The 27,501-nt window shown below is 40.8% G+C and overlaps 3 protein-coding genes across 5 annotated transcripts in view; 2 read left to right on the top strand and 1 right to left on the bottom strand.

The window, feature by feature from the left end:
- Window positions 1-1,416: 1,416 nt before the first annotated feature.
- On the top strand, window positions 1,417-9,808 carry ckmt2a (creatine kinase, mitochondrial 2a (sarcomeric)). The gene is made up of 9 exons (XM_017432285.3): window positions 1,417-1,633; window positions 3,885-4,083; window positions 5,286-5,381; window positions 5,466-5,687; window positions 6,298-6,383; window positions 6,667-6,790; window positions 8,234-8,368; window positions 9,207-9,332; window positions 9,455-9,808. The coding sequence occupies exons 1-9, from the start codon at window positions 1,485-1,487 to the stop codon at window positions 9,569-9,571; spliced, it is 1,254 nt and encodes a 417-aa protein (XP_017287774.1). The 5' UTR covers window positions 1,417-1,484; the 3' UTR covers window positions 9,572-9,808.
- Window positions 9,809-13,183: 3,375 nt separating this feature from the next.
- LOC108245383 (ubiquitin-conjugating enzyme E2 L3) lies at window positions 13,184-17,565 on the bottom strand. Its single transcript, XM_017432254.3, has 4 exons — window positions 17,410-17,565; window positions 14,617-14,712; window positions 14,100-14,286; window positions 13,184-13,971 (listed from the first exon to the last, which is right to left on the bottom strand). Exons 1-4 carry the CDS (start codon window positions 17,434-17,436, stop codon window positions 13,817-13,819), a joined length of 465 nt encoding a protein of 154 aa, XP_017287743.1. The 5' UTR covers window positions 17,437-17,565; the 3' UTR covers window positions 13,184-13,816.
- Window positions 17,566-21,129: 3,564 nt separating this feature from the next.
- Window positions 21,130-27,501, top strand: part of zfyve16 (zinc finger, FYVE domain containing 16) — a 32,156-nt gene continuing 25,784 nt past the window's right edge. The window contains exons 1-3 of one of the 3 annotated variants that reach the window (XM_017432252.3): window positions 21,130-21,254; window positions 21,402-21,692; window positions 26,068-26,175. In XM_017432252.3, the coding sequence (XP_017287741.1) occupies window positions 26,106-26,175 (70 nt within the window). In that variant the 5' untranslated portion in view covers window positions 21,130-21,254; window positions 21,402-21,692; window positions 26,068-26,105. Of the gene's footprint in view, window positions 21,693-23,100; window positions 23,211-26,067; window positions 26,176-27,501 lie in introns of those variants that run through there. The other 2 variants (XM_017432251.3, XM_017432253.3) reach the window with 2 other exon arrangements.

The following is a 27,501-nucleotide window of genomic DNA, read 5'->3' as shown; positions in this document are numbered from 1 at the left end:
TATATATATATATATATATATATATATATATATATATATTTATTTTAGTTATATTTTTAAATATTTATTTATTTAATTTTAAAAAGCCTGTTTTAGTTAAGTAAGATGGATTGAAGGCAAGATATTTAAAGTTAAGAAAAACTGAATAAATGCTTTACTTTACCTTACTTGTGTGTCATCGAGGAGGCTGAGGTTTAAATGTTCTGACAAGTTATAAGGTCACTCTATTTTTGGACCCCAGGTCTGTGGTGGTCTTGGTGTAATCGTGGCCGTAAGACCACCTAACCAGCATTCCTTCTAGCCTTCTCTGTTTCCAGAGTTTTTCTTTGCCCTCTCATGTTGCGCCATTCATCCTTTTAGATTTGGGTTTTTGCAGCCTGCCCGGATGACATTGTGTTCACGAATCTGAAAGGGGGGAGCTTCGGATTTGGCTCTGCACTGTGGGCCCCCCCACCCAAAAACTGCTTTGCACTGATCTATAAATAAAACGGAACACCGACCTGAAGAGTGTGCAGCGTGAACAGAGCAGACAGAGAGGCTCAGACGTGTAAATCATCTGACTGACTGCTCAGGTGACAGCTCGGGACAAAGTGTTGGACTGATCGGCCATCTTCCATCTCTGGGCTGCACTGATGTCCTCACAACTGCCCTCTGTTTCGTTATATAATATCATTTAGTTAAAGAAGCCTTCTTTAAAGGAATGCATGTTGTGCTCTACTTGCATGCCAAAGTTTCCAACAAAGAGGACAGTCACTGTGCTCAGAGTACGTGATGTGAGGGACTGTCAGCTACTCCCCCGCCAAATTTTATCCCAATATCAGTACACCTGACTGAGTTACAGCCATTTTTGTGTTGGCTACTTTTGATTAGCTGTGCCTACCACCTTGAATTGGATTTGCTCCAAAAGTTGATCAGTTGTAGATGTGTACCCAGTGATTATTTTCTGAGATTTTCGTCAAAACCTATCCAGTAGTTCATGAGCTATTTTGCTAACGGACAAACAGGGTGAACTCCAACAGGTGAAGCTGCTAAAGTTTTAAGCACAGAACATTTATTTTGAGCGGCACTTGGACTGTGAGTTGGAAATGACTCTCAGCTACAACCACAACGTATTTCAACAAAATATCTGCAAACTTAACTAAACTGGAGACATGTTTGTGTTTTCTACGATGAGGTAGCTGTGGCAGTTGTCTTAAGTTGGGTTGACTTCAAAAGTTAGTCAGCTTTAGAGACACACTAGATAAATAGTTTCTGAAAGGTTCATTAAAATATATCATAAAAACAGATAAAGATCTAAAAATAAAAACATAGTTTGACATCACACATGAACTGAGGTTAACAGCTAATTGGCATCCTGCCTGACCTTGGTTGATTTGCTGTCGTGGTATTTTGACTTTAAACTCCTTTACACTTTGTTTTTTTTATTATTCTTATCTCCAGTTGTTTCTCTGCTGAGACTCGTGAGTGACCGTCCTCGAGGAAAGATGTCGAGCTCCTTCAGACGCCTGGCCTCCAGCCGCAACACGGCCGTGCTGTTGGCCAGTTTGGGCGCAGGGACCGTGGCCGGCGGTCTGCTGCTGAACGACAGCAGCACCCTGGCTGCTGAGGCCAGGAAGAAGCTCTATCCCCCCAGGTACCACAGAGAGAAGGTTGACCCCCCTGACTATGCGCTGACTCACACATCAGTTGAATCAACTCCAAAACTTAATCAGCTGCGGATGCACATCAAATAATTATGTTACGAAAGTTGCATTCGAATTTGTCCAGTGGTTCACCAGATATTTTGCTAACAGATTAAAAAGGCTCGACTCCAACAGTTAATGCTGACGTTTGAAGCAGAAATCAATTGGCAGTGATTGGCGCGTGTGTTGTGAATGACTCTCAGTTACAAACCGTACCCCATTTTAGCTCGACATCTGTAAAACTGACTGAGCTATAACCGTTTCTGTGTTTTCTAAAGTCAGTTAGCTTTGGTGGCCATCTTTAACTGGATTGGCTCCAAATGTTAATCCGTTGTAGATGTCAATCCAATGATTAATCCCTGAAGGTTTCATTAAAATCCATCCAGTGGTTCCTGAGATATTTTGCTAACAGACAGAGTTGACTAAAAATAAGGAGTGGCAAAATTTGAAGCAAAGGTTTTGGACAATCTGAATATGCGCTCAGAATATGTGCTGGGGATCAGTCTCCACTACTACCACACCAAATATTAGCTCAGTATCTGTAAAGTTGACTTAAGTTACAGCCATTTTTGTGTTTGCTAAAGTCAATTAGTTGTGGCAGCCATCTTGGACTGGGTTGACTTCAGATGTTAATCAGTTAAAGAGGCACATCCAGTGATTACTTTCTGCACCTTTCATTCAAATTAGTCCAGTGGTTCCTGAGGTATTTTGCTAACAGACAGACAAACTAACATAGGCAAAAACATTATCGCCCACTCTTGGCTTTCAGACGTCCGGCGGTAATAAAATTCATTTCGAGGGTCACATTGAGGACTGGAAACTGAGCAGGGGGGCGTCACACATCGGCAGCTCCTACATGTGATCGGTGAGCCTCTCGGGTTTCGTCTGCGCTACCTTTGACTCACTTTCAGACCCCATCTGCGCCCCGTTCCTCCTGCTTGTACCGCTCCGCATATGAAAGGGTGAAAGCCAAAAGAAAAAGCTCCCTGACCCCGTGGGCATCTGATGACGACGTTACGCCGGCAGGTGTGGTGTGCTCAGTCTGGAACTGATCACAGCACGGTTCTGGGTGACGACCTCGGTTCTGTGATGACAGGCGTGTCCTCCAGGACAGCCTTTCACGTGCCACGAGGGGTCACCACGAGGGGTCACCACGTGGGGTCACCACGTGGGTCAACGCGTCCTGCTGGGCTCAGAGTGAAATGTCTTGACCTTTGCAGCCAACGTGTGTTGGAACCAGACGACACCTAGGCCTGGTCCCAATACTCTCGCTACACCCTACGCTCCTCTATGAAGTGTGTACTTAGTCTAAGTGCACAGAAGTGTTCGTGTCCGCAGGTTACAGGCATGCAGACATTGGAGAATTGGGACAGTACAGGTTACGTCTTCGTCTTGCACCACTGTGACATCCAACATGGCGGGACCAGTCGCTGTTTTGGTATTTTAAAAAGGTGCCAGTATGATTTTAAAAGTACAGTTTAGGTATTTTAGCTTTCCAAAGTCATTGCAGGTAATATTTGGCTGTTCAAATGTGTTTTGTTCTGACTTATTGAACACGGAGCAAGGTTTGATAGTTTTCAGTGAAACAAGAATTATTTCAGTACTTTACTTTTAAAAACTGCTTTTTTCCTGACAGACGCAGCTTGCTCTGTCACCACTGCCATATTTCTGCCGTTTAATTCAAAACCCTTTCACTGTCAATAAAGATAATTTTTTTAAAAATCAAAACTTCACATGCAGCAATGAATTGTGGGTAAATACTTCGCCAAAGTCCGCCTGGATGCGGGCTTAGCCGAACGGCGGATGTAGTACGCAAAGGGGGCGGGGCTAAAGAGCACTCCGGAGAATTGGGACACACTACGCACTCAAAGCCTTCAGCATGAACGCGCATTTGAAGAACACAAGGGTGGAAGTGCGAGTATTGGGACCGGGCCCTACTCACTTGGACCCACCTGCCCTTCCTGTAAAGCATCAAAAGAGGAAAAAATATATATTTTACTGAAATACATTTTGTGCCATTTCAGAACACTTCAAGGACTAATTCAAAGGATAATTAAAGGCCTAGCATTCCCTGAAGGAGTGCATTTCGCCTGATGCCTTATGTTGGCTTGTGTTGATTATCTGTGTTGGATATCTTGATTTGGGTTGATTAAAAAACATAAACCGTTTTCCAACATGTCTCTGTTTCTTCCTCTTCTTAAGCTCCGACTTCCCTGACCTGAGGAAGCACAACAACTGCATGGCCTCGGCTCTGACTCCGGCCGTTTATGCTAAACTTCGGGACAAGCTGACCCCCAACAACTGGACCCTTGACCAGTGCATCCAAACCGGGGTGGACAACCCAGGCCACCCTTTCATCAAGACGGTGGGCTGCGTAGCGGGCGACGAGGAGAGCTACGAGGTAACACAAGTCGGGGCGAAATGTCGAAAACAAATCAACTACAGACGGCCTTATAGGTAACCAGTGATCTGTGGCTCACACTCAAGTAGAGAAAAGTTAATAAAAAAGGCTTTTTAATAGAAACAAAAAGAAACCGTTGTGAAAGAACTGAGTCTGTTAAGAAAGGCAGTCCTCAGGGACGTGTGCTGGAACCCCTTCATTTCTTCTATTTGACTCTATGCATTTACATTTCCTAAAAGCTAAATGCATTCTTCATCAAAAATAAAAATTGTTTGTAGTATTACAATATGCAGTAAGGCTAACTTAGGTTTTCATGTATTGAGGGGAATGTTTTAGAATAAAATTATTTCAAGACAACAAAAGCAATTAATTGACGATGCGTAGTAACACTGACTAGTTAGGAACATTATTTTCTTCTAAATTGTGGTAAAAAAAAAAAAAAGACAAGTTCCCTGTATTTTTTCCTCCAAGCTGTACGAACATTAACATGAATATACTTCATCAGAACAAGTGTTGAATGTTTAAAATGTTCTATGAAACTTCTTCAGTCTTTTTAATGAAATAACAACAAGCCAACAACAGGAGGCGTGTTCTTCCACCAGTCTGATGTGGTCCTTGTTGCTCTAGAGGAAGTCACTGAACTTCCTCCAGTCTTTCACAATAAGAGTCTCAAACATACGACCATTGTAGGTAGAAAAATTTCCGCAAATAAATTCTGAGAATAATCTCGGACTTTTTCTAGAAAAAAATCAGACATTTCTGAGTTTGATAAGTCGAAAATTTGCAAGAAAAAAACTTTTTTGAAACTCAGACATTTCAGAGTTTTTTCTAGAATATTTCTGGGATTAATCTCAGATTATTCTCAGTTTTTTTTTTAAATTTACACCTTTTTTTTCTGTCTACAATGGCACTAATACGCCATCATACAAACATGTCCATAGACCTAAAAAACTCTCAAGCTTATGAAAACACCTTTAATGCCTATTATTGTTGTTCTCCAGTAAAAGCCATTTTTACAACCTACACTTCCTGAATATTTCTTTCTCCTTACAGACTCCTTCAGACATGAAAAATAAAAAAGAATAAAATTCCACCCAGACTGAAATGATTTTCCTGGCTTGTATATGACAAATGAGGCTGATAGAAACATGTGGTCTCTTGTTGACTTTGTTGACCTTGTTGACCTTGGTGTTTTCCTCCAGGTGTTCGCTGAGCTCTTTGACCCTATCATCAAAGACAGGCACAACGGCTACGACCCCAGAACCATGACCCACCCCACGGACCTGGACGCTTCCAAGGTTGCGGCAGCGCTCCCATCACCCCACTCTGTGCCCACACCAACACAACTTCACTGTTGCTCCCTTTCCTCCGTCCGCTGACAGATAACCAATGGCATGTTTGACGAGAAGTACGTCCTGTCGTCCCGGGTCCGGACTGGGCGCAGTATCCGTGGACTGAGCCTCCCCCCAGCCTGTTCCAGGGCTGAGCGTCGCGAGGTGGAGCGGGTGGCGGTGACAGCTCTGGCGGGCTTGAAGGGAGACCTTGCTGGACGCTACTACAGCCTGGGAGACATGACGGAGAAGGAACAGCAGCAGCTCATTGATGTGAGAACTAAGAAAACCACATTTTTTTAGTCTCTTTCATCCTGTTTTATTAATAATCTCTGTGGTCAGAAGTTTACATACACTCAACTTGGGCGTGAATGTCAGAATAATTTCCTGCTCCTAGTAATTTTCTTTTTACCCTTTCTTTTTCCAGAGTGGAATGCTTATACAACATACGACTTTAATGAGTTTTCAAAACAAGAATTGGGTGCACATTTCAGTTTACTGTGGGTTTTCTCTAACCCACACAGGGTCAAAAATTATGCACTCAGGCTTAAATCTATACAAACCCCTCCCCCTTGTTTTGTTTCCTAGCATGGATCCGGCTTCTAAGCATAGTTCACAAAATTTCAATTGGTTTGAGAGGTCAGCGCTGTAGGAAGCCCGTTCCAAAAGCTTAACGTTCGCCTGATGTATCCAGGCAGGTGTTTTGATTTGCTTCACTGGTAACACCCAATATTGTCCAGGTATGAATGTGAGCCCCTCTAGCTTCTTTCAGTTTTTACAGCCACAGAATTTACTGTGAAGTGCTGTCTAGACATCAGGTGTTCTGTGACATCCCCTATCTCTGTTTTTCTTCTTCTGCCTCTATTTACCCCTCCATTTGTAGGACCACTTCCTGTTTGACAAGCCTGTTTCTCCACTGTTGACATGTGCGTTTATGGCCAGAGACTGGCCAGACGCCAGGGGCATCTGGTACGGTTCATTCAGCTCTCTGCACGCCGGCTGCTGTGTGACCACTCCTGACATATTATTTTAGATCTTTGGAAAAACAAAAAGTACTCTCCATCAATGGGAAATGTGTGTTGTTGTTGTTTTTATCTCTTATCTCTTATCACGTTTGGTGTTTGTTACAAATGCGTGGTTTAAACTAACTGAATTAACCTCACAGATGAGCAGCGTGAATGTCAAAATGACGCGAGCTGACTTTTTCGCCTGGAGAGACCGTTATTAATTTACTGCAGCCGGTTCTCCCCAGGCACAACAACGAGAAGACCTTCCTGATCTGGATAAATGAGGAAGATCACACCAGAGTCATCTCCATGGAGAAGGGCGGCAACATGAAGAGAGTGTTCGAGAGATTCTGCAGCGGCCTCAAACAGGTATCTTTGGAATTTGTAAATTAAATGCGCTGCAGGAATACATCAGGTGGACGTGCTGCTCAGTTATTCTTTTTTTTACAGTCAGCAAAAAACAAATCCACCCTTCTCTTTCAAGTAGCAGGGTTGTAAGAATCAGGACATAATACAAATGATCTGGGTTTTTGTTGTTGTTGTTTTTTACAAGGTTATAAAATGATTCAGATCTAACTGCTGGTGTAAGAACACACAACAGATTCCATCAAGTTATTGTGTATTTAAAAAGGCCCACATGGAAAAGCTGTGTGTGGAAAACTATGGAAGCTTGCAGAACCTCCTTTAGCAGTAATAACTCTCAGTAGTCGTTACATGACTTTATCAGCCTCTCACGTGGTTGTGGAGGAATCTTGGCCCATTATTATTAAAGTTGTTTCACAAATTGAGGTTTGCAGAAATTTGTTTCTGCTCAGCTCTTTTAGGGCCCACCAAGACATTTAAAATAGGCCGAGGCCTGGATTTTGACTTGTTGCAGCACCTTGATTCTTTTCTTTTTCAGCTGTTCTCTTGTGGATCGGCCGCTGTGTTTTATGACCCAGGAGGCCCAAAATTTGACTGTAGTATCCTTTGGTCTACAGAGGAGGTCAGGGTCGACTCAATGACTGCAAGGTGCCCAGATCCTACAAAACAATCCCAAATCATCACCCCTCCACCACTCTGCTTCACAGTTTGTATGAGGTGTTTGTACTGATATGCTGTTAGCTTTCTCATCTCGATTTTGGTCTCATCTGTCCAAAGAACATTGTTCCAGAAGTCTTGTGGTTCATTCACATGAAGCTTTGTAAACCTAAGTCGTGCTGCCATGTTCTGATGGAGCACTTAGTTTTTTGAGTATTGCACAGTCTGACCTTGGGGTGAATTTCCTGGGACGTCCACTCTTGAGAAGATTGGCAGCTGTCTTAGATGCTTTCCGTTTGTGAATATTGTTTCTCTCTGTAGGATGAAGGACTTCAAACAGTTTGGAAATGGCCTTATAATCATTTCCGTATCGATGTTCAGCAACTGCCGCTTCTCCGAGGCCATTGCTGATGTCTTTCCTACCTGGCGTTGTGTTAACACACCAGCAAACAGACAAAATTCATGCTTTGACAGAAGTCGCCACACCTGCGGGTGGGAAGCAGCAAGAACGGGTTTAGCTTTTCACACACACAGCTTTTCTATCTTGGCTTTTTATTGTTCAATTAACAATAACATGGTGGCTACTGCTGTGTGTTTCTGTTCATTTGAGGTTAGAATTGAATAACTGTAGAACCTGGTAAAGACCAGATCATTTTTATTATGTCCTGATACATAAAACTATGGAACTGAAAAAAAAGGTTGACCTTTCTCATGATTGTATGTATGTTAATTGTTAGTATTTTTTAAAAACTGTATATATGAATATGTGATTTTGCCTGTTCTGTCCAACAGGTGGAACATCTGATCCAGGAGAGAGGCTGGGAGTTCATGTGGAACGAGCGGCTGGGCTACATCCTCACATGTCCCTCCAACCTGGGCACCGGGCTCAGGGCGGGCGTGCACGTGCGCCTGCCAAAACTCAGCAAGGTAACGCACATTCACACACTGTAACACTAACACTAAAGCGCACATTTAAGCCCATTGCACTGGAGTTTGAATGAAATTGCTAAAGGTCTACTTTTTTTGTGTTTAAGGACATCCAGTCATCTGCTTTCCAAACTTAAGGGCTGACATGATTTATGAAATGGAGATTAAAGCAGCGATTCATGCATTTAAGCTAACTTCATGTTTTGTTTTGGATTGTATATTAAATGAGGGATTGCAGGGTCGTTCCAAGAATGACTTTCCTGTAATTAAGCCTCAAACTACTAGGAGATGTTGAACTTTGCGTTGTTCCTCTTCTCATGTAGAATTACTAAGAATTGTGTTATTGTTACACCCTTTTCATTATCACCAACAATGAATGGTGAAGGTGGGCAATCACGTTTTTGCCGTTGTCTGTGTGTGTTTGTTTGTCATGTTAGCAGAATATCTCATGAGCCACTGGACGGATGTCTTATTATCTGTCTTGAATTAGCTTGATTGGATTAGAGTCAATCCAGATCATGCTAGCCACCGCAGCTAATGGACCTCAACAAACTCAAATATGGCTACAAGTCAGTCAGTTTTATAGTTATTAAGCTACAATTTACAACCTGAGCACTAACAGATCGTATGAGATCTTGCAATATTATGTCCATAAGGTTATTTTTAAGGTTTGACCAAAACGGCAGTAATTATCATTTAATATCATTAAATATTATCATTAAATATAATTTCTTCCATGAAAGTCAGTGGACAATATATGCTTTTCTTAGAAAAATGCTTTCATTTGTTTTGTTCGGCATGTTTTTCTAACTCCAGTGTGTCACAAATTGCTCTGCAGGACCCACGTTTTTCCAAAATCCTGGACAACCTGCGGCTGCAGAAGCGAGGCACGGGCGGAGTCGACACGGCTGCCACTGGAGACACCTTTGACATTTCCAACCTCGACCGTCTGGGTAAATCTGAGGTGAGGCTCCGCCAGCGCCGTTTCGTCCTTTTTCCGGATTTGTTGCTCTCGCTCTCGGCGTCGGGCCCAGCCCGAGCTGGTTCCCCTCGGCAGCAGGGCTGACCTTTGGTGTTCCCGTTCAGGTGGAGCTGGTCCAGCTGGTGGTCGATGGGGTCAACTACCTGGTTGAGTGTGAGAAGAAGCTGGAGAAGGGTCAGGACATCAAAGTCCCAGCTCCCATTGTTCAGTTCAGGAAGTAAGGGGGAGGCAGCTGACCGGCAGCTGACCGGAGGCAGATCGGCGCCTCACCCGCTCCCAGACCGAGCCTGATGGACAAACGCAGAGCAGCAACCTCAGCACCTCAGCACCACGACACAGGAAGCTGCTGCCTCCCTCAAAGGTTGCAAATCTTCAGGGTGAAATGATCTCAGACATGACCTGCAGAAAGTTCTACCTCAAGTTAAATGTAACCCTGACTTTAATAAACTATTTTAAAATATTTACTCTCAAATTTGTTTGTGTTTTTGTTGCTTTGCATGTATTTGGACAGAACATTTAGATGCGTTCGAACAGCTAATCCATGCTTATTTCTTTTCTAGTTTAATAAATCTATACTGGTCAAATCCATATCTAAATAAAAGTGTGTCAATGTTTCAAAATTACAAATGGGCGTCCCACAAGGTTCCAGTTTAAGACCACTACGTTTTTTATTCATTTATTTATTTTACTTTTATTGATTCTCCTGAAAGTTGTAAGATTAGCACCAAACGTATGCAGATAAAACTATCATATATGTAGCCGGTTTAAGAATTAGCTATTCACTCCCAATTGCACCCGAAACGTCTCAATGTGTTTTACAATCAGACAAGAAGTTGGTAATGTTTTTACTGTTAATAATCAGAGGGAACCCTCATTATAAATTCAACGCTCGTTTTAAGAAAGCGTTTGACTGTTTAAATCTATTTTGATTGCTTTCATTTCATGAAATCATGTAAAGGCTGCCTTGTTTTACCTGCACGCTGTGATTCTGCCACACCTTTCTTATTGTTGAACTGTTCGGGGCCAATCTGCCCTAAAACCTGTAATGTTTCACAGACAAGCTATATTTGACCGAAGACTAATGAAGTGGCCCCGTAAAACACAGAAGTATAATTTTTTAAGCTTGAACAGTTTTATACATTATTCCTTTATAAAAATGGACCTTTAAACGTCTCAACGGCCTTGTTCCAGAAGTAATGAGTAAATTGGTTTAAAAGCCAGCAGCTCCAAGAAGGGGAGCAGTTAAACAAGCGAGATGCAAATCATCATTCCTTTTTTTGGTTTGGATCAGTTTGCAATCAGCAATAAAGTTGCCTAATGTTAGCATTTTTACCTATGAGGTAAAATAATGACTGGAACAAAAACAAATCAGTGAACATCAGCGTACATCACGGTTTACAGCTGTGACTGGACAGGCCTCTATTCTCTGTGTTCTCAGGTTCTTATTTGTACGTGGATGTGTAAAATGTCCAGTTTTATTGTTGATTCTCGTTGTGTAATTTCCTCTTAGCGCTGACAGTTTTACTCATTTCAGTTCCTTTTTTTCCATGTAGAAAGCCTAACCAGGACCAGGTTTGCGGAGCAGCCATTGGCTGGAAAACCTCGGCACAAAGCGACGGTGGCACTGTTGTCTTTTGTTTGCATATTTTGTTCTCCCCGGCAAACCGAATAAAATCAGAAGTATTTTTATTACTTCTGCAGAACTACAGTTAAAACCAGACATTTATAGTTCCAGTTTGTTTTATAGCACCAAGTCTGTGTTTCTGTGCTACGATGAGCTCTAAACCCTGACTGACACTCGTCTAACAGATTATTTCTGAATGGGAGATCAGACAGTCGTGAATCAAGATCAGGTTTCTTAAGTAAAGGTTTAATTACAGCAACCTTAAAGCTCTATGGTTTATAACCAGTCATTAGAGACAAATTAAGCAGATCCAAAATGGGGATATTAATGAGGAGAAACACCTCTTTGAACAGTCTGGTTGGGATGGGATTCAGCAGACATGTTGATGGTTTGGAGGAAGCTATTATTTTTGACAATTCAGAAACCTCAACAGGACAAAAACAGTCCAAACACAAATCAGGTTCTAGTGACACTTCTAAAGCTGCCTCATCTGACAGGGAATCAGAGGCAGCAGCAAGAAGGATGGTGAGAATTTTCTCTTATTGAAATCATTTTATTTATAAAGAATCTCATGAAGTCATCACTGCTTAGAGTTATAGGGATACATGGTTCAGAGACAGGACTTTATCAGTATTCAGTAAGAAGTCAGACAGAAAAAAAACTGAGAATTTAAGATTTTAATATTTAAAGACAAATATTTTCTTTCACTGTCTGACATTAAAGCAGACTAAATCTTTCATGTTTTTGGTGGCTTAGGATTCCCAACATTGTTCCTATTTGTTCAATACTCAAACAATGAGATAATCTTTTATTACGTTCTGTAAAGTCACAAGTTTACATACACCAGAATGGTCTTGCCTTAAAACTTTGCGAACACCCAGGTGATGATGTCGTGGCTTTGGGAGAGCTTTTGATTGGTTAGTTGACAACATTCGAGTTCATTTGATGCTACGCCTCAAACACGCTGCTTTCTTTGTGGGACATTATGGGGGAAAAAAAGATATCAGGAAGAGAACAGTCGACCTCCACGACTCTGGTTCCTCCTTGGGTGCAATTTTTTAGATGCCTGAAGTTTTTAAACAATTAAACACAAGCGTAAACACCATGGGAACGTCCTGCCGTCATACCGCTCAGGAAGGAGACGGGGTCTGTATTCCTGGGATGAACGTTTTGGTGTGAAAGGTGTGCATCAACATGAAAACAAAAGCATAGGGCCTTGTGACAATGCTGCTAAAACTGATCAGTCATTGTCCACAGTCCTGTACCAACATGGGCTGAAAGACCACTCAGTAATGAAGCAGCAGCCATTACTCCTAAAGCAACATCAAAAAAGCCAGATTACAGTTTGGAAATACACACAGGGACAAAGAGCTTCATTTTGGACACGTCCTGTGGTCTCTTTGGCCATTATGACCATCGTTACGTTTGGAGGAAAAAAGGGGGAAGCTTGCAAGCCTGAGAACACCATCCCGACTGTGAAGCACGGGGGTTGCAGCATCATGCTGTGGGAGTGTTTTTGCTGCAGGAGGGGCTGGTACACTTCATAAAATAGATGGCATCATGGGGAAAGAACATTATGTGGGGAAAAAAATGGAAGCAACATCAGCCAGGAAGTCAAAGCTCGGGCGTAAAACGGACGATGACTCGAAGCAGAGTAGAGCCAGAGTAGTTAAAGTGGCTTACAGACAACAAAGCCAGAGTTTTAGAGCGGCAAATTACAAAAATCTGATCTCAATCCTATAGAAAGTTTGAGGGCAGAGCTGAAAAGGCGTGTGGAACAAGGTGGCCTACAAGCAGGACATCAAATCTGAGAAATGGGACAAAATTCCAGCAAACTATTGTAAGAAGCTTGTGAAAGGAAATCCAAACCGTTTGACCCGAGTCAGACTGTTTAAAAGGCAGCGATACAAAACACTAAGAATCTGGATGTTAACTTGTGGCTTTGAAAATGATGTTATTCGGCCATTTAACAAACAGATAATTTTGGGGAATCCTTAGTGACCGAAAACAGGAAAAGTCGAGTCTGATTTAATGTCAGACAGTGAGAAAAAAAAATGATTGTCTTTTTATACAGCGTATGTACACATCTGGCTTCAGCTGAAAGCTGCTTTCAAATGGAAACCACTGATAAGCTGCAGTTCGGCGTCTCTTTCTACGGGAACATAAAACGTACAGCCCTGCTCTCTGACACTTTTCACTTTGAGCCCAATTGAGGTGGAACATTTTTATTTAGAAGGAATATTTTTCTCATAACACAAACTAATGGTTTAAAAGACACTGGATGCATTTTCAATAACTCGCGTTTTACATGTGGATTCATCAGTAACAAACTGTACTGAAACAGGTGATTTCACAGCATTTGGTGCATTAAGAGAGAAAAAGAAGTCAGAAGTCAGCATTGAATGCTATTGAAACAAAGCTTAAAAATCTGTAAACAGGACGGCTTAAGCTAATGGTTAAACTGAGATAACATTCAACATTTAATTAAGCTGAAAAGCACTTTTTTCGTTTCCCAGAATGCCACCTCTGATAATTTTCTTATTTTTCCTAAAAAGAAATCAGTAGAAAGAAGTGGAAAAACAACCAAGAGGTGACACCTAGAGGCCAGAATCTGCACACTCGCCAAAAAGTCCTGCTTGGTTTTCCTTTTTTTTTTCTTTTGGTGAAGCGAAACAGAAACACAAACCTCTGTTAAAGATTGGTTGGAGAGTGCTAAACATCGCAGATACACAAGAACAGGGCATCTCTGTGAAACACGGGGATAAGAGCAAAGAGTCAGGCTGGGGTCTTTATGATCAGGAAACAGACAGGAGGCCAACAGTCGCATGTCAGAGTTGTGTCGTCAGTCTACGGGACGCTTTTCACTGTGTTTCTTTGTGAACTCCTCGGCGTTCTTCAAGAATTTCCCCCGGTCTTTGGTGTATTCCTCCGCCAGGTCCGCCCTCAGCGGGTGGTCCGGCTGAGGGGTGTTTACCAGAGCAACGAGACACTGAATCACTGCGAGAGAGGAGAGGAGAAACAAAACGGGGGGGCTTACTTCTACACACTTCAGCATTTCACGTCAAGCGCAGAACACAAACGGCCACGGAGATGAGCTTCACCGACGGCAGCGGCAGCTCCCTCACCTTGGGAAGTTCTAGTGGCTGGCTTCCAGTTCTCCACGCTGATGATGGGCAGGCACACCTGGCCCTTCTCGTCGATGTTGGGATGGTAGATCTTTGTCTTGAAGGTGATCTTGGGGGGCTTGAAGGGGTACTCTGCAGGGAAGGATATTTCGATCCGAAAGGCTCCTTTGTCGTATGGGGCAAGGTCCTGAAGACAGACAGCAGCGGGAGGATTTACAGATTTACAGCGAGTTTACAGCTTTGGGTTCGGTTTAATGGGCTATAATGGCAGGATACACAGTCATGGTGATTTACAGAGCAGGTGAACTGTGGCAGAGGAAACATATTCTGAGCGTCAACTCTCTTTGCTTTCTCCTTTTATTGTCATCATACAACATACCTGCTGTTTATTAATCAACTACCTATGATTTTATTACCTTCCAAGCTAAAGTGAAACCAAAGGAGCTTCACGAAGCGTACTTACAGCAGAAAAAAAAACAAAAGAAACATTTCAAATATTCAGCCGCTCAGTACTTACAGGAAGGATGAGTCCCTGCCACATCAAAACATTTGACTCGTCCACTTGAATGTTGCGGAAATGCTTCATTCCAGATTTGCGGATGTCCTCGAGCTCCTGCGACAAAACGAGATTTAGACACCAGAGTGGTATTTCTTGTTCCTCCATTTTGACTCGAACGCTGTCTAGATCGTTTCAGTGAGCTGAGCTGCAGAGGAGAAACTGGGTCTTTAGGTTTACCTGCTTTTCTCTAAACTTTATAGTTTTTTTGTTTTAATATCTACTTTCTGAAAACTTGTTTGTTTTTGTTTTTTTGGCCCAACAGAAAGTTCAAATAATCTGAAATCTTTCTCAGCTCCACTACATGAACGTGCATCTTTTTAATATTTGGACATCAAACTATTTCCATTAAACCTGTACAGTTAGAAGAGGCGTTTCTTCTTCTGTCACTCACTGAATAAAATGTGTCCAGAGCCACAGAAACTGAACCAGAACTGCGATCATCAAGCTTTGTTAGTATATTTACATGTTGGGATAAAAGAAAAAAACCATATTCATGTAAAGGGGAAAAAATATTTTAAAGCCTAAACCTCCTTTGATGAAATTAAAATACTGAACTATGAAGGCCTACATGAGTCTGTTCCCTACTTGTGGAAAAAAAATAAAGTATCCCAATTTGAAACATTAAAGCATATAGTTAAATATATTATTTAGGCCAGTTTGTTGGACATTTAATTGTGACTTACTGAATTTTAAAACTAAAAACCCTAACTTACCTCAGTTTTATGTTTTTAAATCAAGGGTAAACTTTTATTTTAGTTCATATTATCAACCTGACTTGCATTGTATGGACACTTGATTTGTAAACAGTGACATGTTTTTCCTCTCAGCAACTTTCCTTAAAGTTTTGTTTTCTGGCGAAGTTTCATTAATGAAGTGGCTAACAAACTACTACCACGATCGGATCGATGCTTTTCGCTCCTTCTATTAGTAGTTTTTACATATTTGCTAACAATTAGACACTACGTTTTATGTTGCTGTGAAAATCAAACTTCATTTTTAAGCAGGAGCTACGATTCGCAGACCTGTGCTCTGGTTGGGCATTACCTGCAGCGACGGTCAGGTTTCCTGCCGCCTGTTGGAGCTCACTGTTCACCTGAACCGGAAAAGCGGATTTCAGGGGAATTTTTGTGAAGCGGTGACGAACGTTTTCACGACGGGGGAACTCCTGAACGCAGAGGCTTTGTAACAATCAGACTTAACAACAAATCAAAACAGAGCGTTAAGAGAAAGTGAAACTATGAGACCGCGAGGCCTGGCAGCCCTTACATAAACGTCAGGAAACTTTAGAAAAGCAAAAGGCTTAGATTGGGAAATAGATTAAAAGTCAGCTGATCACTGATCAATACGACTTTATTTTGCATCGGGTGCCTCTTAATGGCCCTGTTTTTTCATTAAACAAAACAGAAAATAATGAATTTTTTTAACTTTAAAAATCTGATTGGAGGCAAACATGTTTAGCTAATCCGATCTTTCCTTTTGTGTTGTTCTAAAAGGCGACATACGTGTATATTATCACAGCCTGCCGCCATGAAAGGTGGGTGATCATGTAACTGCCTGTGTCTGTTAGCAAAATATCTCATAAACCACTGCACAGATTTCGCTAAAACTCTCAGAGAGTAATTACCAGGTGTACATTTACAACTGATTACCTTTTGGGGTCAACTTGATTCAAGATGGCTGCCAATGGTAAGATACAGATTACAGATATCGAGCTAAAATCTGCTGTGGCAGTAGCTGAGTCACCCCAAACACATACTGTGAGGGCTAATAGATCGAGCAGGATCCCTGTTTAAATCTTCAGCAGGTCTTGGGTATTCATTAAGAGTGTTAGTTTATTTTCATGTCAGTCTGCCTTCTACTGGAATAATAAAGTCACATAAATGTCACACAGGTGTGTTTGTAAGTGAGATAAAAAGAAAAAAATGTCCTAATAAAGCAGTAATATACTACTTTAGATAATTAATATGCAGTAACACTTAAGTGGGTTTTTTTTTGTCTTTCATCTACATTATTTTAGCTGAAAGTTCACCTCTAGCCTCATAGCTTAGTTTCGTTTTTGGTGCTCAACAAGTCAAACAATTTTGTCATTTATTTTTTTTTTGTATTGTGGTTTCCAATTAAAACCTTCACCGTTGCAGGGTTAAAAATTAACAATATGTAAACATGGTGACAGCTTAGTGACGAAAACCTCGTAATTTAATTGAAAAACCGGCTCGCTGATTTGATATGGGCGAACATTAATGGAGGCATCAGGGGGTAATTGGGATAGTTTGCGTTTGGACAGCCTGAAGACGTATTTCCAGCTGTGATCGATCGACTAATCGCCGCAGTTATCGATTAATAATGTAACGACTCAGCTGAGCTGTGACGTCGCCGCTCCGCGGTCGGGCTCCATGTTTTCCCCCCCGCAGCTGGGTGTCTTCACACGGACTCGGCGGCTCGAACAGCCCGCCGGCCTCACCCAGCTCGCCCTTTCGATACCGACGTGCTGTCTGGAAGTGCTGAATCACGGCCCCCGGGCCCCTTTCTCTGCCCCCCCGCCTTCTTTCTACATTCTCCAACTCATTTCGGCTCAGTCACCGTTAGCCGGACGTCGTTCTCCTTTCATTTTGTCGGACACACGAGCGACAAACACCCGGCCGTTCTCCTCGGCTCGGCGGGCTCGTAGCTCAACACATTCGGGTCGAAACGAGTCGCGTACGCTCCCTGGGAGTGTCACGGAATGGTTAGCCCGCATTTATTCGTATTTACCTTGCCTAGTCTCCTAGCCGAAGTCATTGTGTTGCCAAGAGCGTCGTCTTCTTCCTTTTCCTTTCCCTGACTCCGTCCTCGACTTCTGTCGAGTTCGGTTTAAAGTGGCTGAGAAGGCGGCGTCCTGTTCCGGTGGAGTAGCGCCCCCTACCGGCCGGGAGGAACGGAGGCGCCGAGGCCGGAAACGAAGGGAAACAAAACAGAAAACATCCAACATGGAAGAAAACACATCATCACACCTGTTTTGTAAAACATGTCGTCGTGTTTTTGCCCGTGTCTGTGTTTTACCAAAGTATCTAATAAAAACACTGGAGGAATTCTGATATTCTTTCCTTGTATTTGCCATGTTGGTTAGCTTTAAAGGTTAACTTTCACAGCATTCTCTAATTTTCTTTCGAGCTTTTCCTTGTCATGACGCATTTTACACCATTGTGACATTACAAGGTAATATTAGGACACAAACAAAGAGATGTTTTTTACCAGATTCTAAAATGATTCAAACCTAACCTCAAGCGTACAAAAACACACAGCAGGTTTCATCGTATAATTTATTCAACAGGAACAAAGCTAAAAAGGAAAAGCTTTGTGTTCGCCATAACGTTCAGCAGCTTGTAGAACCTCCTTCAGCAGCAATAAATCGAAGTTGTTGTTTTCTGTGTGACTTGGCCCACTCTTCTTTACAGTGTTGCTTCAGATTATTGAGGTTTGCAGACATTTGTTTCTGCTCAGCTCTCTTAAGGTCCTGCTATAGCATTTCAGTGAGGTTGAGGTGTGGACTCTGACTGGACCACTGCAGCACCTTCATTCTTTCCTTTTTCAGCCATCAGTTGATCAGCTGCTGTGTTTGGGGTGATTATCCCGTTTACGACCCAGTTTGGTCCAAGCTTCATCTGTCAGATAGATGGTCTCACATTTGACTCTAAAATCCTTTAGTCTACAGAGGAGTTCATGGTCCACTCAGTGGCTGCAAAACAAGCCGAAATCATCACCCCTCCACCACCATGCTTGATAGTTGGTATGAGGTGTTTGTGCTGATACGCTGTGTTTGATTTTTGGTACCCATGGTACTGTGCATTGTGGGTAAACCTCTCGACTCTAGTCTCTTCTTTCCAGAGGACATTGTTCCAGACATCCAGCAGTCCATTTAAATACACCTGTTGCAAACACAAGTCCTTTAATTTCCAGGCACTGACATTTGTTGATTTGTGTCATTCTACTTTGCTGCTGTATGGTCAAATATTCATTTTTCAAATTCATATAGTTGTAATTCATTATTTGCTGCTTATAAAACATTATAAATGATAAGTGCGTAGATTCTGGCTTCAAAAATACAACACGGCTCACAGATAAACTGAATAGCTTTAGTTTTGTACAGCAGAAATAGACAAAGATGCTTTGTTTATCTTTAAATGCAGTCTTTGAATGAAGCCAGGTTTTTAGGATGGTCTTGTAGCTTTAGGATCTGCAGAACTAGCTAAACAAACTGTTTTAAAATAATTATAAAACGTGAGAATAGCTGTCTAAGATTCATTTAATGTTTGTATTTTTTTCAATTTCACCACAAAGCATACTTTTGCTGCTGTACAAAAAGTGGTTTTGATTAAAAACATTGATTAAAAAAGTTCAAAACCATTTATTTCTGAAGAGGACTCTACTTTTAATTCTGCCACGAATAAAACTGAATATCTGGTTGTTTTAATTTTTCTTTGCACACATGTAGGTAGAATTTGAAAGTATCTTTAAATGTGAAACACATTTATTACTGAGGCCAAGTAGAAAAAAAAAAACCGCAAGAGAAGACAGTCGCCACTTGGTGGCCTCAGTCGGTTACTACACCAAACAATAAAATCCCAGCTGGAAATCCCCACAAAGGATTGGGAAACATAATTTATGAAGAGCACTTTAAAATGAACACAACGTTTGTATATCTCTGTCTCAGACTGGTCACAGCTTGTTTTAGATTAAACTAAATTTTAAAAACAGAATTTTAAAACCAAAAGTTATTGTTGTCAGGCACGGTAATAGTTACCTTTCTTAAGGCAAGCAAATTTATCATATAATAGTTAGACAGGCTTTCCCAAGCAGACACCCACAACACAAATTTGCATAGTTAAAATGAACATTCCAGCCACCAGACTGCCATTAGTCTTATCTACAATCATCATTTTAGAGATCCTAAATGTAATTATCCCCAATATTAATGACATCACTTTTGGCACCGGGTGCATTCGTTCAGAATGAAGGTTGTGAAGATCTGAAATAAAAGTCTTACTCGGACAAGCTCACACTCCAGATACCTACAGTCCCATTGTTACTAGTCATAAGTTTCATTTTAGATGTCAAAAACAAAGAAGGTACTCCAGATGCCTTTATTAAACTGGTGCAACTGAATAAAATGCCATTGGGTGTATTCAGTATTCCTCTCACGACCAGTAAAAAGCAGTTTCAGACATCAGTAGGTGCAATAATGACTGGTAAAGATGTAATATTACAAATATACACAGAGATGTTCTGAACTTCATGAAATACTCTTAAAAAATAAGTGAAATAAAAGTTCTGACTACTGACACTTATGTTGCAGATATATGAAAAGCAAGTTTTTCCAGGAATGTCTTAATTTAGTTTTCATTCTTGATAGGGAAAAATGTACTTGAATGATAAATACACAAGTAAGGGAAATTTTCATTATTTTTCCAAGTAGGAATAATGTTTGAAATATCTGAATTGTTGATTGTGAGGAAGAAGAAAGCCACTTTGAATGGCAAAAATGTTCTTTTTTTAAATGAAGAAGACCTGAATTATTGATATCTGCAATATTTTACCTTACTATCCATGACCCCGTAGGGGAAAGCAGTTAAAGAAAATGAATGGATAGATCCATGTTAAAACATTCACCTTAACTTTTGAGGAAATGGTAGATTTCCTAAAGAGATATTCCAAATTTCATGGTTTCATTTAAATTATCTTAGCTCATATTTTTTTAGATTTCCTTGTGTGTTTTCACAATGACTCTGTATTTTTGTGTTTTCGTGTTGCAAAGCACTTTGAATTGCATTGTTGCTGAAAAGCGCTATATGAATAAGTTTGACTTGACTCACTGCCATCTAAAAACAACTTCAGTTTAAAAGATTTATGTGCTACTATTTAAACTTTCACATCACAATTTTTTCATTGCATGGTTATTTTCACAGAAATTCTATGACACTAAACTGCAGCTTGCAGCTATTATTGCTATTTATGCCTGGAAACAACCACAGAATTACATGTAACAGTTTATTGCAAAATATTGATGATGTAAAGGTCTATGAAATAATCTTTGCATCTTTAAATCTTAAAGATTAAAGCTGTTTTCAGATGGTAGCAATTCACTTGGATCTTGGCTGCCATTAGCAAAAAAAACTCTAAAAGACTCTAAATGGAGTCTTCAAAGAGCTACCCACAACTTATAAAATAATAATTATTCATCTTTTCCACAGAACCCCACCTCAAAATGACAACATCCTTTCAAACTTAGTAATTCCTGAGAAAGTCTCAGTGGTGGAGACCTTAACATACATTTTTTTCCTAGTTGGAATGTAATTTTGCTTATCTTTAATTTCAATTCTCAGTAATAAAAACGCAGTCGTGACGGGGAGAAACGCTGACATTGATATTTTATTGAGTAATTAAAAACAGGAGTGTGTGTTTGATTATGTGCTTCAACGGCTTGCCGTACTACACTTGTGGCTTCGCCAGGTTACTTCAGGTTCAGCTCGGTCTTTTCAGTTTCGCAAAGTTGCTTCGCCCCTTCCTAGGATGCACCACCGTGGAAATGAATGGTTGAAACCCGACTTGCCCCGGAGCAGGTTTTGTGTCCTTCGTGTCTCATTTTGGTCTTTTTATTTCATTTATGTTCGACCCAATTTTACTATTACCGTCACATATCATTCGTAGTGCTCCGTCTGTCGTTATCCGTTACGTGTTGGGCTAAAATCCTTACGCTTGCCTTACAGAAATACAGTAGCAGCACACAGGGGTGACTCCGGCACACTCGTCCCCAGGATAACTGGACGGCAGAGTGGGTTCTGGTCGGAAGAGGAGCGGATCTTGTGACCTCGGTGCCAACGCTCTGTCCAAGATGGCCGCCTGAGTGGAGAATTTACACCTCTCAAGTGAAACTAATCCAACAGCTAGCTGCCCGAGCAACTTCTGTTTGAGTGTCTGGACGATGACACGACGACACGGGCCACGTCTGCTCCTGCTTCGAACCGGAGCCGTTGCGGTCATGGAGTAAATCCGTTCAGGTAGGAGGTGAGGGAGGGGGGCGAGAAAAAAGAAACAGAACCAACAAACCAGGTATTCCCACGGGGGGAGTTAGCAACATTAGCTTGCTAGCACCAACACTAAACATGCTAACTTTAGCCACGGCTTCTTGAACTCCGAGTTGCTTGACAACGAGGACAGTCGCGTTTAAAACAGCGTTTAGTTCGCTGCAGAGGGTCGGGCACTTTTTTAATTTAAAAATACCGATTAGGTGTGTTGTGTTTTGGAGAAATGAGGCTAATCTTACCCGCTAATGATTATACACCCATGGCAGTTTGGGTAACTTGTTTGGTGATTTGGAAAAAACCTAAAAAAACAACCAAGTTTGTCTTTGTTGCGCCGTAAAATATGTCAAGTTTCATAGGTTTTAAATACAAGAAACTGTAAAAAAAAACCCAGTCAGATTAACCTCTACCATTTGTGTGCTGTTATTTCCCAGTTTAATTGTGGCCCTCAAGTCTTTTCAGCATTTACTACACACTTTTAACTCATTTCAGTTTACTCATATTAAGTAATTAGTCACAATATGTATGAATGTGCCCATAAATATGCTTCTTATTGACCACTGACATGTATAAGTATCCTATTCTAAGATTAAGTTTACATCAAAACAACTGTCTGAATTTTTCTTTATAATTTTCCTACAAAAATGACCAAACTGCAGAGAGTACAAATTGACTTGAAGCTGTTTTTATGAGCTGGCCTCAGTATTTGGAACCTGCCTTCATTTAATTCAAGCCTAAACACGACTTTATAGCCTATTTTAAAGGAACAGTTTGCTCATTTTGAAGCACGTTTCTGTGTAAATGTTATAAATACCTTACCTGTTGTGGATAGCGTCCTGAACGGCCTCGGTTCGGAGAAGTTGTTTACATCTGACAGGACTGATGTGGCCACGACCAAAGTGGATTGTTGTTGTCCTAAAACTACTCCAGTTTAAAAAAAACAAACATTGCATATCTGTACACGCATACGCTATTTTACAAACCTTTACGCCTCTCCTAATATTTCTGCTGAAAAAAAGACGTAATGTGGAGGTTTAAATATTAGCATTTGCACAAAATGTTGTGAAATTCTGGAGACTGGAGCAGTTTTAAAACTGCCGTAATCTATTGGTCTGTTTTGACATGCTCATTAAAAAAACTCCAATGTTGACAAATTAATACAAACGTTACAATTGAAACTGTTTTTGGCAAAAGTGTAGAGAAATTCCAGCTGAACTAGACCTCTGAAAGCCTCAGGAGTGCTTCCTTTCATTGCAGCCGGTGTTGTTTACGCTTGTAAATAACTGCAAACAACATCTTAATGCAAAATTGACAGCCAACTAAAGGTTCATGAAAACAACCCTGACGTTCAAACTTGAAACCACAGCTCGTGAACACTGTTTAAGACGTCATCAATCCCATATGGTGTGTGGAGAAGCCGTCAGCTCGTCAGTCCTGTCGGACGTGAACCCTGTTTCTCTAGACTGAGGCTGTTGGCCAAGCTATCCACGACAGGTAACACATTAATTATTTATAACATTTACACGGAAACCCACTTTAAACTAGCCAGACTATTCCGTTAAAAGAAAACAGAAAAAAACAAATCAGGTTCATTGCACTGCATGTTGTTGTGGTTAATGTGATTTCCTCTTTCACATAAATGTTCATTTTCCATTGTAACTAGTTACTGAGTCAACAGATCTTTTTGTCAGCTGAAAATCTGTTTCATATTCATTTAGCCACAAACAGTCATCTAATTAAAACTAAAGAATCTTTTTAGTTTATTCAGACACGTTGATTCTTTACATTACTGTTTGTCACTATGGCCTCTCTCTGACCACATATTTACTGTGTATTTAAATACTCTCTCACACAGAGCTGCTTTTTACTTCTTCTAAAAAAAAAACCTGTTTCGTTAGAATCATGTGTTGTCAGGCTGTGCTATTTATAGAAAGTTTCATCTTTTCCTTTAGTTGTTTAGCTATTTTTAGCCATTCTAAAGATGTGCTTCATCAGCATTTTTTTTTTTTTATTCTCAGTAAAATTAGCCTCTTCCTGATAAGTCGACTTTATGTTTACAGAGGTTGTTGTAGCAACTCAACACTTCTCGGTGCCTTATTCTCTAAGCTTTACGTGCGCGCTCTTTAGCCAGCAACACTTAAAACTAAAACATATTTCCTTGCTGCACGTTGTTCTGAACTTCTTGTTTATGGCTCTGGCGGGAAAATGGAAGAACGACACTGCAAGTGTGACTTTTGTGCAAACTGAGCCAAGAAAGTTACAATGCTGCCCTTGAGGGGAAAAAACCTGTTTGGTCCGGCTCTGGATGTCAGGTGGTTGTAGGACAATCAAAGGTTTTTTAAAAAACCTCAGACACTGTCAGGAAAGACAAGTGATGTTGAAATGAAACTCACATGATTCATTCTGGTATGCCTGTTATGAAACCAGTTTGTTGATGCATGTAAAACTTCATTACCGTATTTTCCGGATTATAAGGTGCACTTAAAAGCCTTCAATTTTCTCAAAAAACGACAGTGCGCCTTATAATCTGGAGTGCCTGATATATGTAAGAAGTTGTAATGTTTGAGTACGACTTTGATAACTACAAAGCTGCATCGTTTGCAGCATTAAGGCTCAGTTATAGTCGCGCAGGTCTCTTCGCACGATGAAGGCGTTTATACTTTACGCTTACGTCGGTGCAGTATCCGTCCGTGAGTTTTGAAACGTTCGATTATCTCTGTGATCTCTAAATGCTGATACAGGCGAACCAGCTCTGCTAGAGCAGCGAAATTGTCCATTTTGAATCAAGGGTGGTGCGTGCAGTCTGCGCAAAGTTACAAAAATTGGGAGGTGCACGAGGGTGCGCCTTATAGTCCGGTGCGCTTTATATATGACAAAAGTTTGAAAATGGACCATTCACTGACAGTGTGTCTTATAATCTAGTGCGCTCTATAGTGCGGAAAATACGGTACTTCAGATTTTTTATTTATTTATTTTTATTTAAGATTTCATCTGTGTGTTAAACATCAGGAATGCTGCATGGCATGTTCTAAATAAAGCATTTTTAATACAGGACAAACTAAAAAATAATGGTAACAGTCTAACCCGTGGCTTTTAAATGCAACGCAAGCATGTTTAAAGAAACGTTCAGTCAAACACAACAATAGTTGTGTATTTATTGGCTCTAGTACCAAATTCAGGTGCGAACACCGTTTCTCAGCGAGTATACCGTGCTGGAGGCTGTAAGACTGGGCACAAGTCACAGTTTCTTTATAGAAACTTGTATTTAATAATAATAATGGGTCACAAGAAAGTTCTGAAACTCAGAGCTTTAACCGGCAGGTAAGAAGGGGTGAGACTGATTGTTCTGACCCATCTACTAAACAGCTTTAAAGTGATATTCTGGCAATTTTGAAGTGGGTTTCCGTGTCAGTTCCTGGGTTTCTTGAATGGCTTCAGTTTGGAGAAATAGTTGCCGTCTGACAAGCTAACAGCTAGTCCAAAGGTAGCTAAGACCAAAGGGGATTGCTGCCGTCTTAAGTCTTGAAATTTCACTTGATGGGAACACCTTTTTATGAAACTTAAAATTACTGTCAGTTTAGCATTACATCCCCCAATACAAGCAGCAGCAGCTAGATGTTGCACTTCATAGGTCACATCCAGGCAGGGATTTCCTAATGTTTCTACCAAAATAGCCACATAATGGGAAGTGCAATGGAATTTAAAGGTTTAAATAACAAACCGCTTTGATATTTATCAGATTGGAGCTGTTTTAAGATGGCACTTTGAAACTGGGTCCGTTTGAACCATCTTGATGCGTTCTTCTAAAACTTAAAAACATACGAGACTTCATTTGGATCTGGATCCAGATGGTGACCTGCCATTTGAGGACCTCTAATACGGGTTGCTGACATCTCTCCATGTACCCTGAAGACTTGTTTCAGGAGAGGGAGTGATAATTACTTCAGTTCTGTGTACGTTGTATCCCTCAGTGCAGAGAAACCCACATCTATCAGTGCGTCACAGGTCTCCTCCTCAGCTGCCGACAAATATTTACTCCACTTTTAGGTGTGATTGATATGTTGCACGTTCTCCAACTGTGAAGGTTTCCTGACAAAACCTTTTGAAAGAAATTGTTGGTATTTGTCAGACTCGACTTTGTAGTATTGTTTGCAGTCGTTCTATTGTGGCAGAAAGATGGCTGAATGTGATGGTGATATTTGTCAACAGCTGACCAGGATTTTCTCTCCTTCAGCAGCTCGGTGAACTATTCCACTCTGAGTTGATGCATAACCTCTAAAAAGTAGTGCACCTTTTGAAATGTGTTGCCTTTTTATTTAGTGTTTAACCCCAGCATTTTGTTTCTTTGTAGGCATTTGAGCGATCGAGGGCCTTTTCTTGTAGCCCAGCATGGACAGCTTCTTCAAGGCAGCTGTATGTGATTTGGACAAACTGCTCGATGACTTTGAGCTCAATTCTGGTAAGATAACATGCTTTTATTAACATCTCAATAACATAATCTAATTTAAATGGTGACACATACGTTTGTGAATTAGACTCCTGGTCTGTTTCAGTTCACAGCTCTGTGAAAAACAACAATATATTAACCTCTCTAAAGTCAGGGAATATGCGTCTTGTTATGTGATATTAAGTGTTGTAATCTTTCCAGAAACTGAAGTTATTTTAGCCTGACTTAAAGCTGAAAACGTGCTTTTAATGTCTGAAGGCAAAGTCGCAACTTTGCACCAGCTCGTCTTTATTTCCACCTTTGAGACGCTGAACACAGTATTCAGCACTTGATTATAGAACCCTTGTTTACTTAAACACTTGATGCAGTGTTGTGAGTGATCTAAACGCCTCTAACAACACGTTTCTCAGCTTGAGCTTTTGCTCTGCGGCGCTCACTTCCCATAACTGCTTTTTACCCTCAAGTTCACCTTCTTAAAGTGTGAGCCTCAGTTGGAGCCAGTTACTTTATTTAGGGAGTAAAAAGTATTTTTCAAATTGATCAGTTTGACCTAATATACAATAAACCTATAACCAAGTTGTTCTGAAAGAAACAAAGTCCAGAAGCAGAAACCTTGCAGGTCTTTGAGAGCCGTTGGTGCTGAGAGAAAACCTACTTGGACCCGAGTTCGTGAGGCCAGAAAACCTCTTGAACTCCGATGGGTTGACGTTCGAATATTTCGCTCCACAACACACGGCAAACATAAATACCCCACGTTGACTGTCAAAATAAAAATGGCACACTGACATGTTCATTTCCAGTATGACCTGAACAAAGAAGAACAAAGAGGCAACATTTACAGCAGAGAACTGGACTGTCCTTCAGGAAGCTTTTAAAAATATTTCTACAGATAGCTTAAAAATAATTAAAGGAAACATTGTCTTAAAGTGTTCGGGAATTAAGATAATTTGGAGCTTGTTAAAACTGTATACTTTTTTTTTTAGTTTGCAAACATTTTACTAAATTGCTGGACCCATTTTTTAGTTTTTCGGGCTTTTAAAAAATATTAAGGGTAGCTGAAGAAGACATTTGCACAATGCTGTAGTTTGCAAAAGTATTCCCCCCTCTAAGTATTTGTATTTTAAATGGGTTTTCAGTTTAATCATAAATAATGAACCAATATTGGTATTGGGGTTACCTGGTTAAAACTGGTTTGAAATCATTTGAAAAAATACATGAACACACGAAAGGCTGTGCATGAATATGTATTCACCGCTTTTGTTTTTTAATGCCCAACCATTACCTTCAGAAGCCACATATTTTAGTTAAATAAGTGCAACCTGTGGACAATGTAAGGGT

The sequence above is a fragment of the Kryptolebias marmoratus genome, linkage group LG14 (assembly GCF_001649575.2).
Source record: "Kryptolebias marmoratus isolate JLee-2015 linkage group LG14, ASM164957v2, whole genome shotgun sequence".
NCBI lineage: Eukaryota > Metazoa > Chordata > Actinopteri > Cyprinodontiformes > Rivulidae > Kryptolebias > Kryptolebias marmoratus.
The sequence above is the reverse complement of the archived record's forward strand: the minus strand, read 5'-3'. Positions and strand labels throughout refer to the sequence as shown.

Bases quoted from the DNA above. Each gene is read 5' to 3' on its own strand.
- ckmt2a (XM_017432285.3), top strand. From the start codon at position 1,485: ATGTCGAGCTCCTTCAGACGCCTGGCCTCCAGCCGCAACACGGCCGTG. The intron at 4,084-5,285 runs GTAACACAAGTC...GTTTTCCTCCAG, and splicing joins GCGACGAGGAGAGCTACGAG to GTGTTCGCTGAGCTCTTTGA. The intron at 5,688-6,297 runs GTGAGAACTAAG...CTCCATTTGTAG, and splicing joins AACAGCAGCAGCTCATTGAT to GACCACTTCCTGTTTGACAA.
- LOC108245383 (XM_017432254.3), bottom strand. From the start codon at position 17,436: ATGACTTCGGCTAGGAGACTAGGCAAG. The intron at 14,287-14,616 runs GTAAGTACTGAG...GTCTGTCTTCAG, and splicing joins GGCAGGGACTCATCCTTCCT to GACCTTGCCCCATACGACAA. The intron at 13,972-14,099 runs GTGAGGGAGCTG...CCTCTCTCGCAG, and splicing joins AGCCACTAGAACTTCCCAAG to TGATTCAGTGTCTCGTTGCT.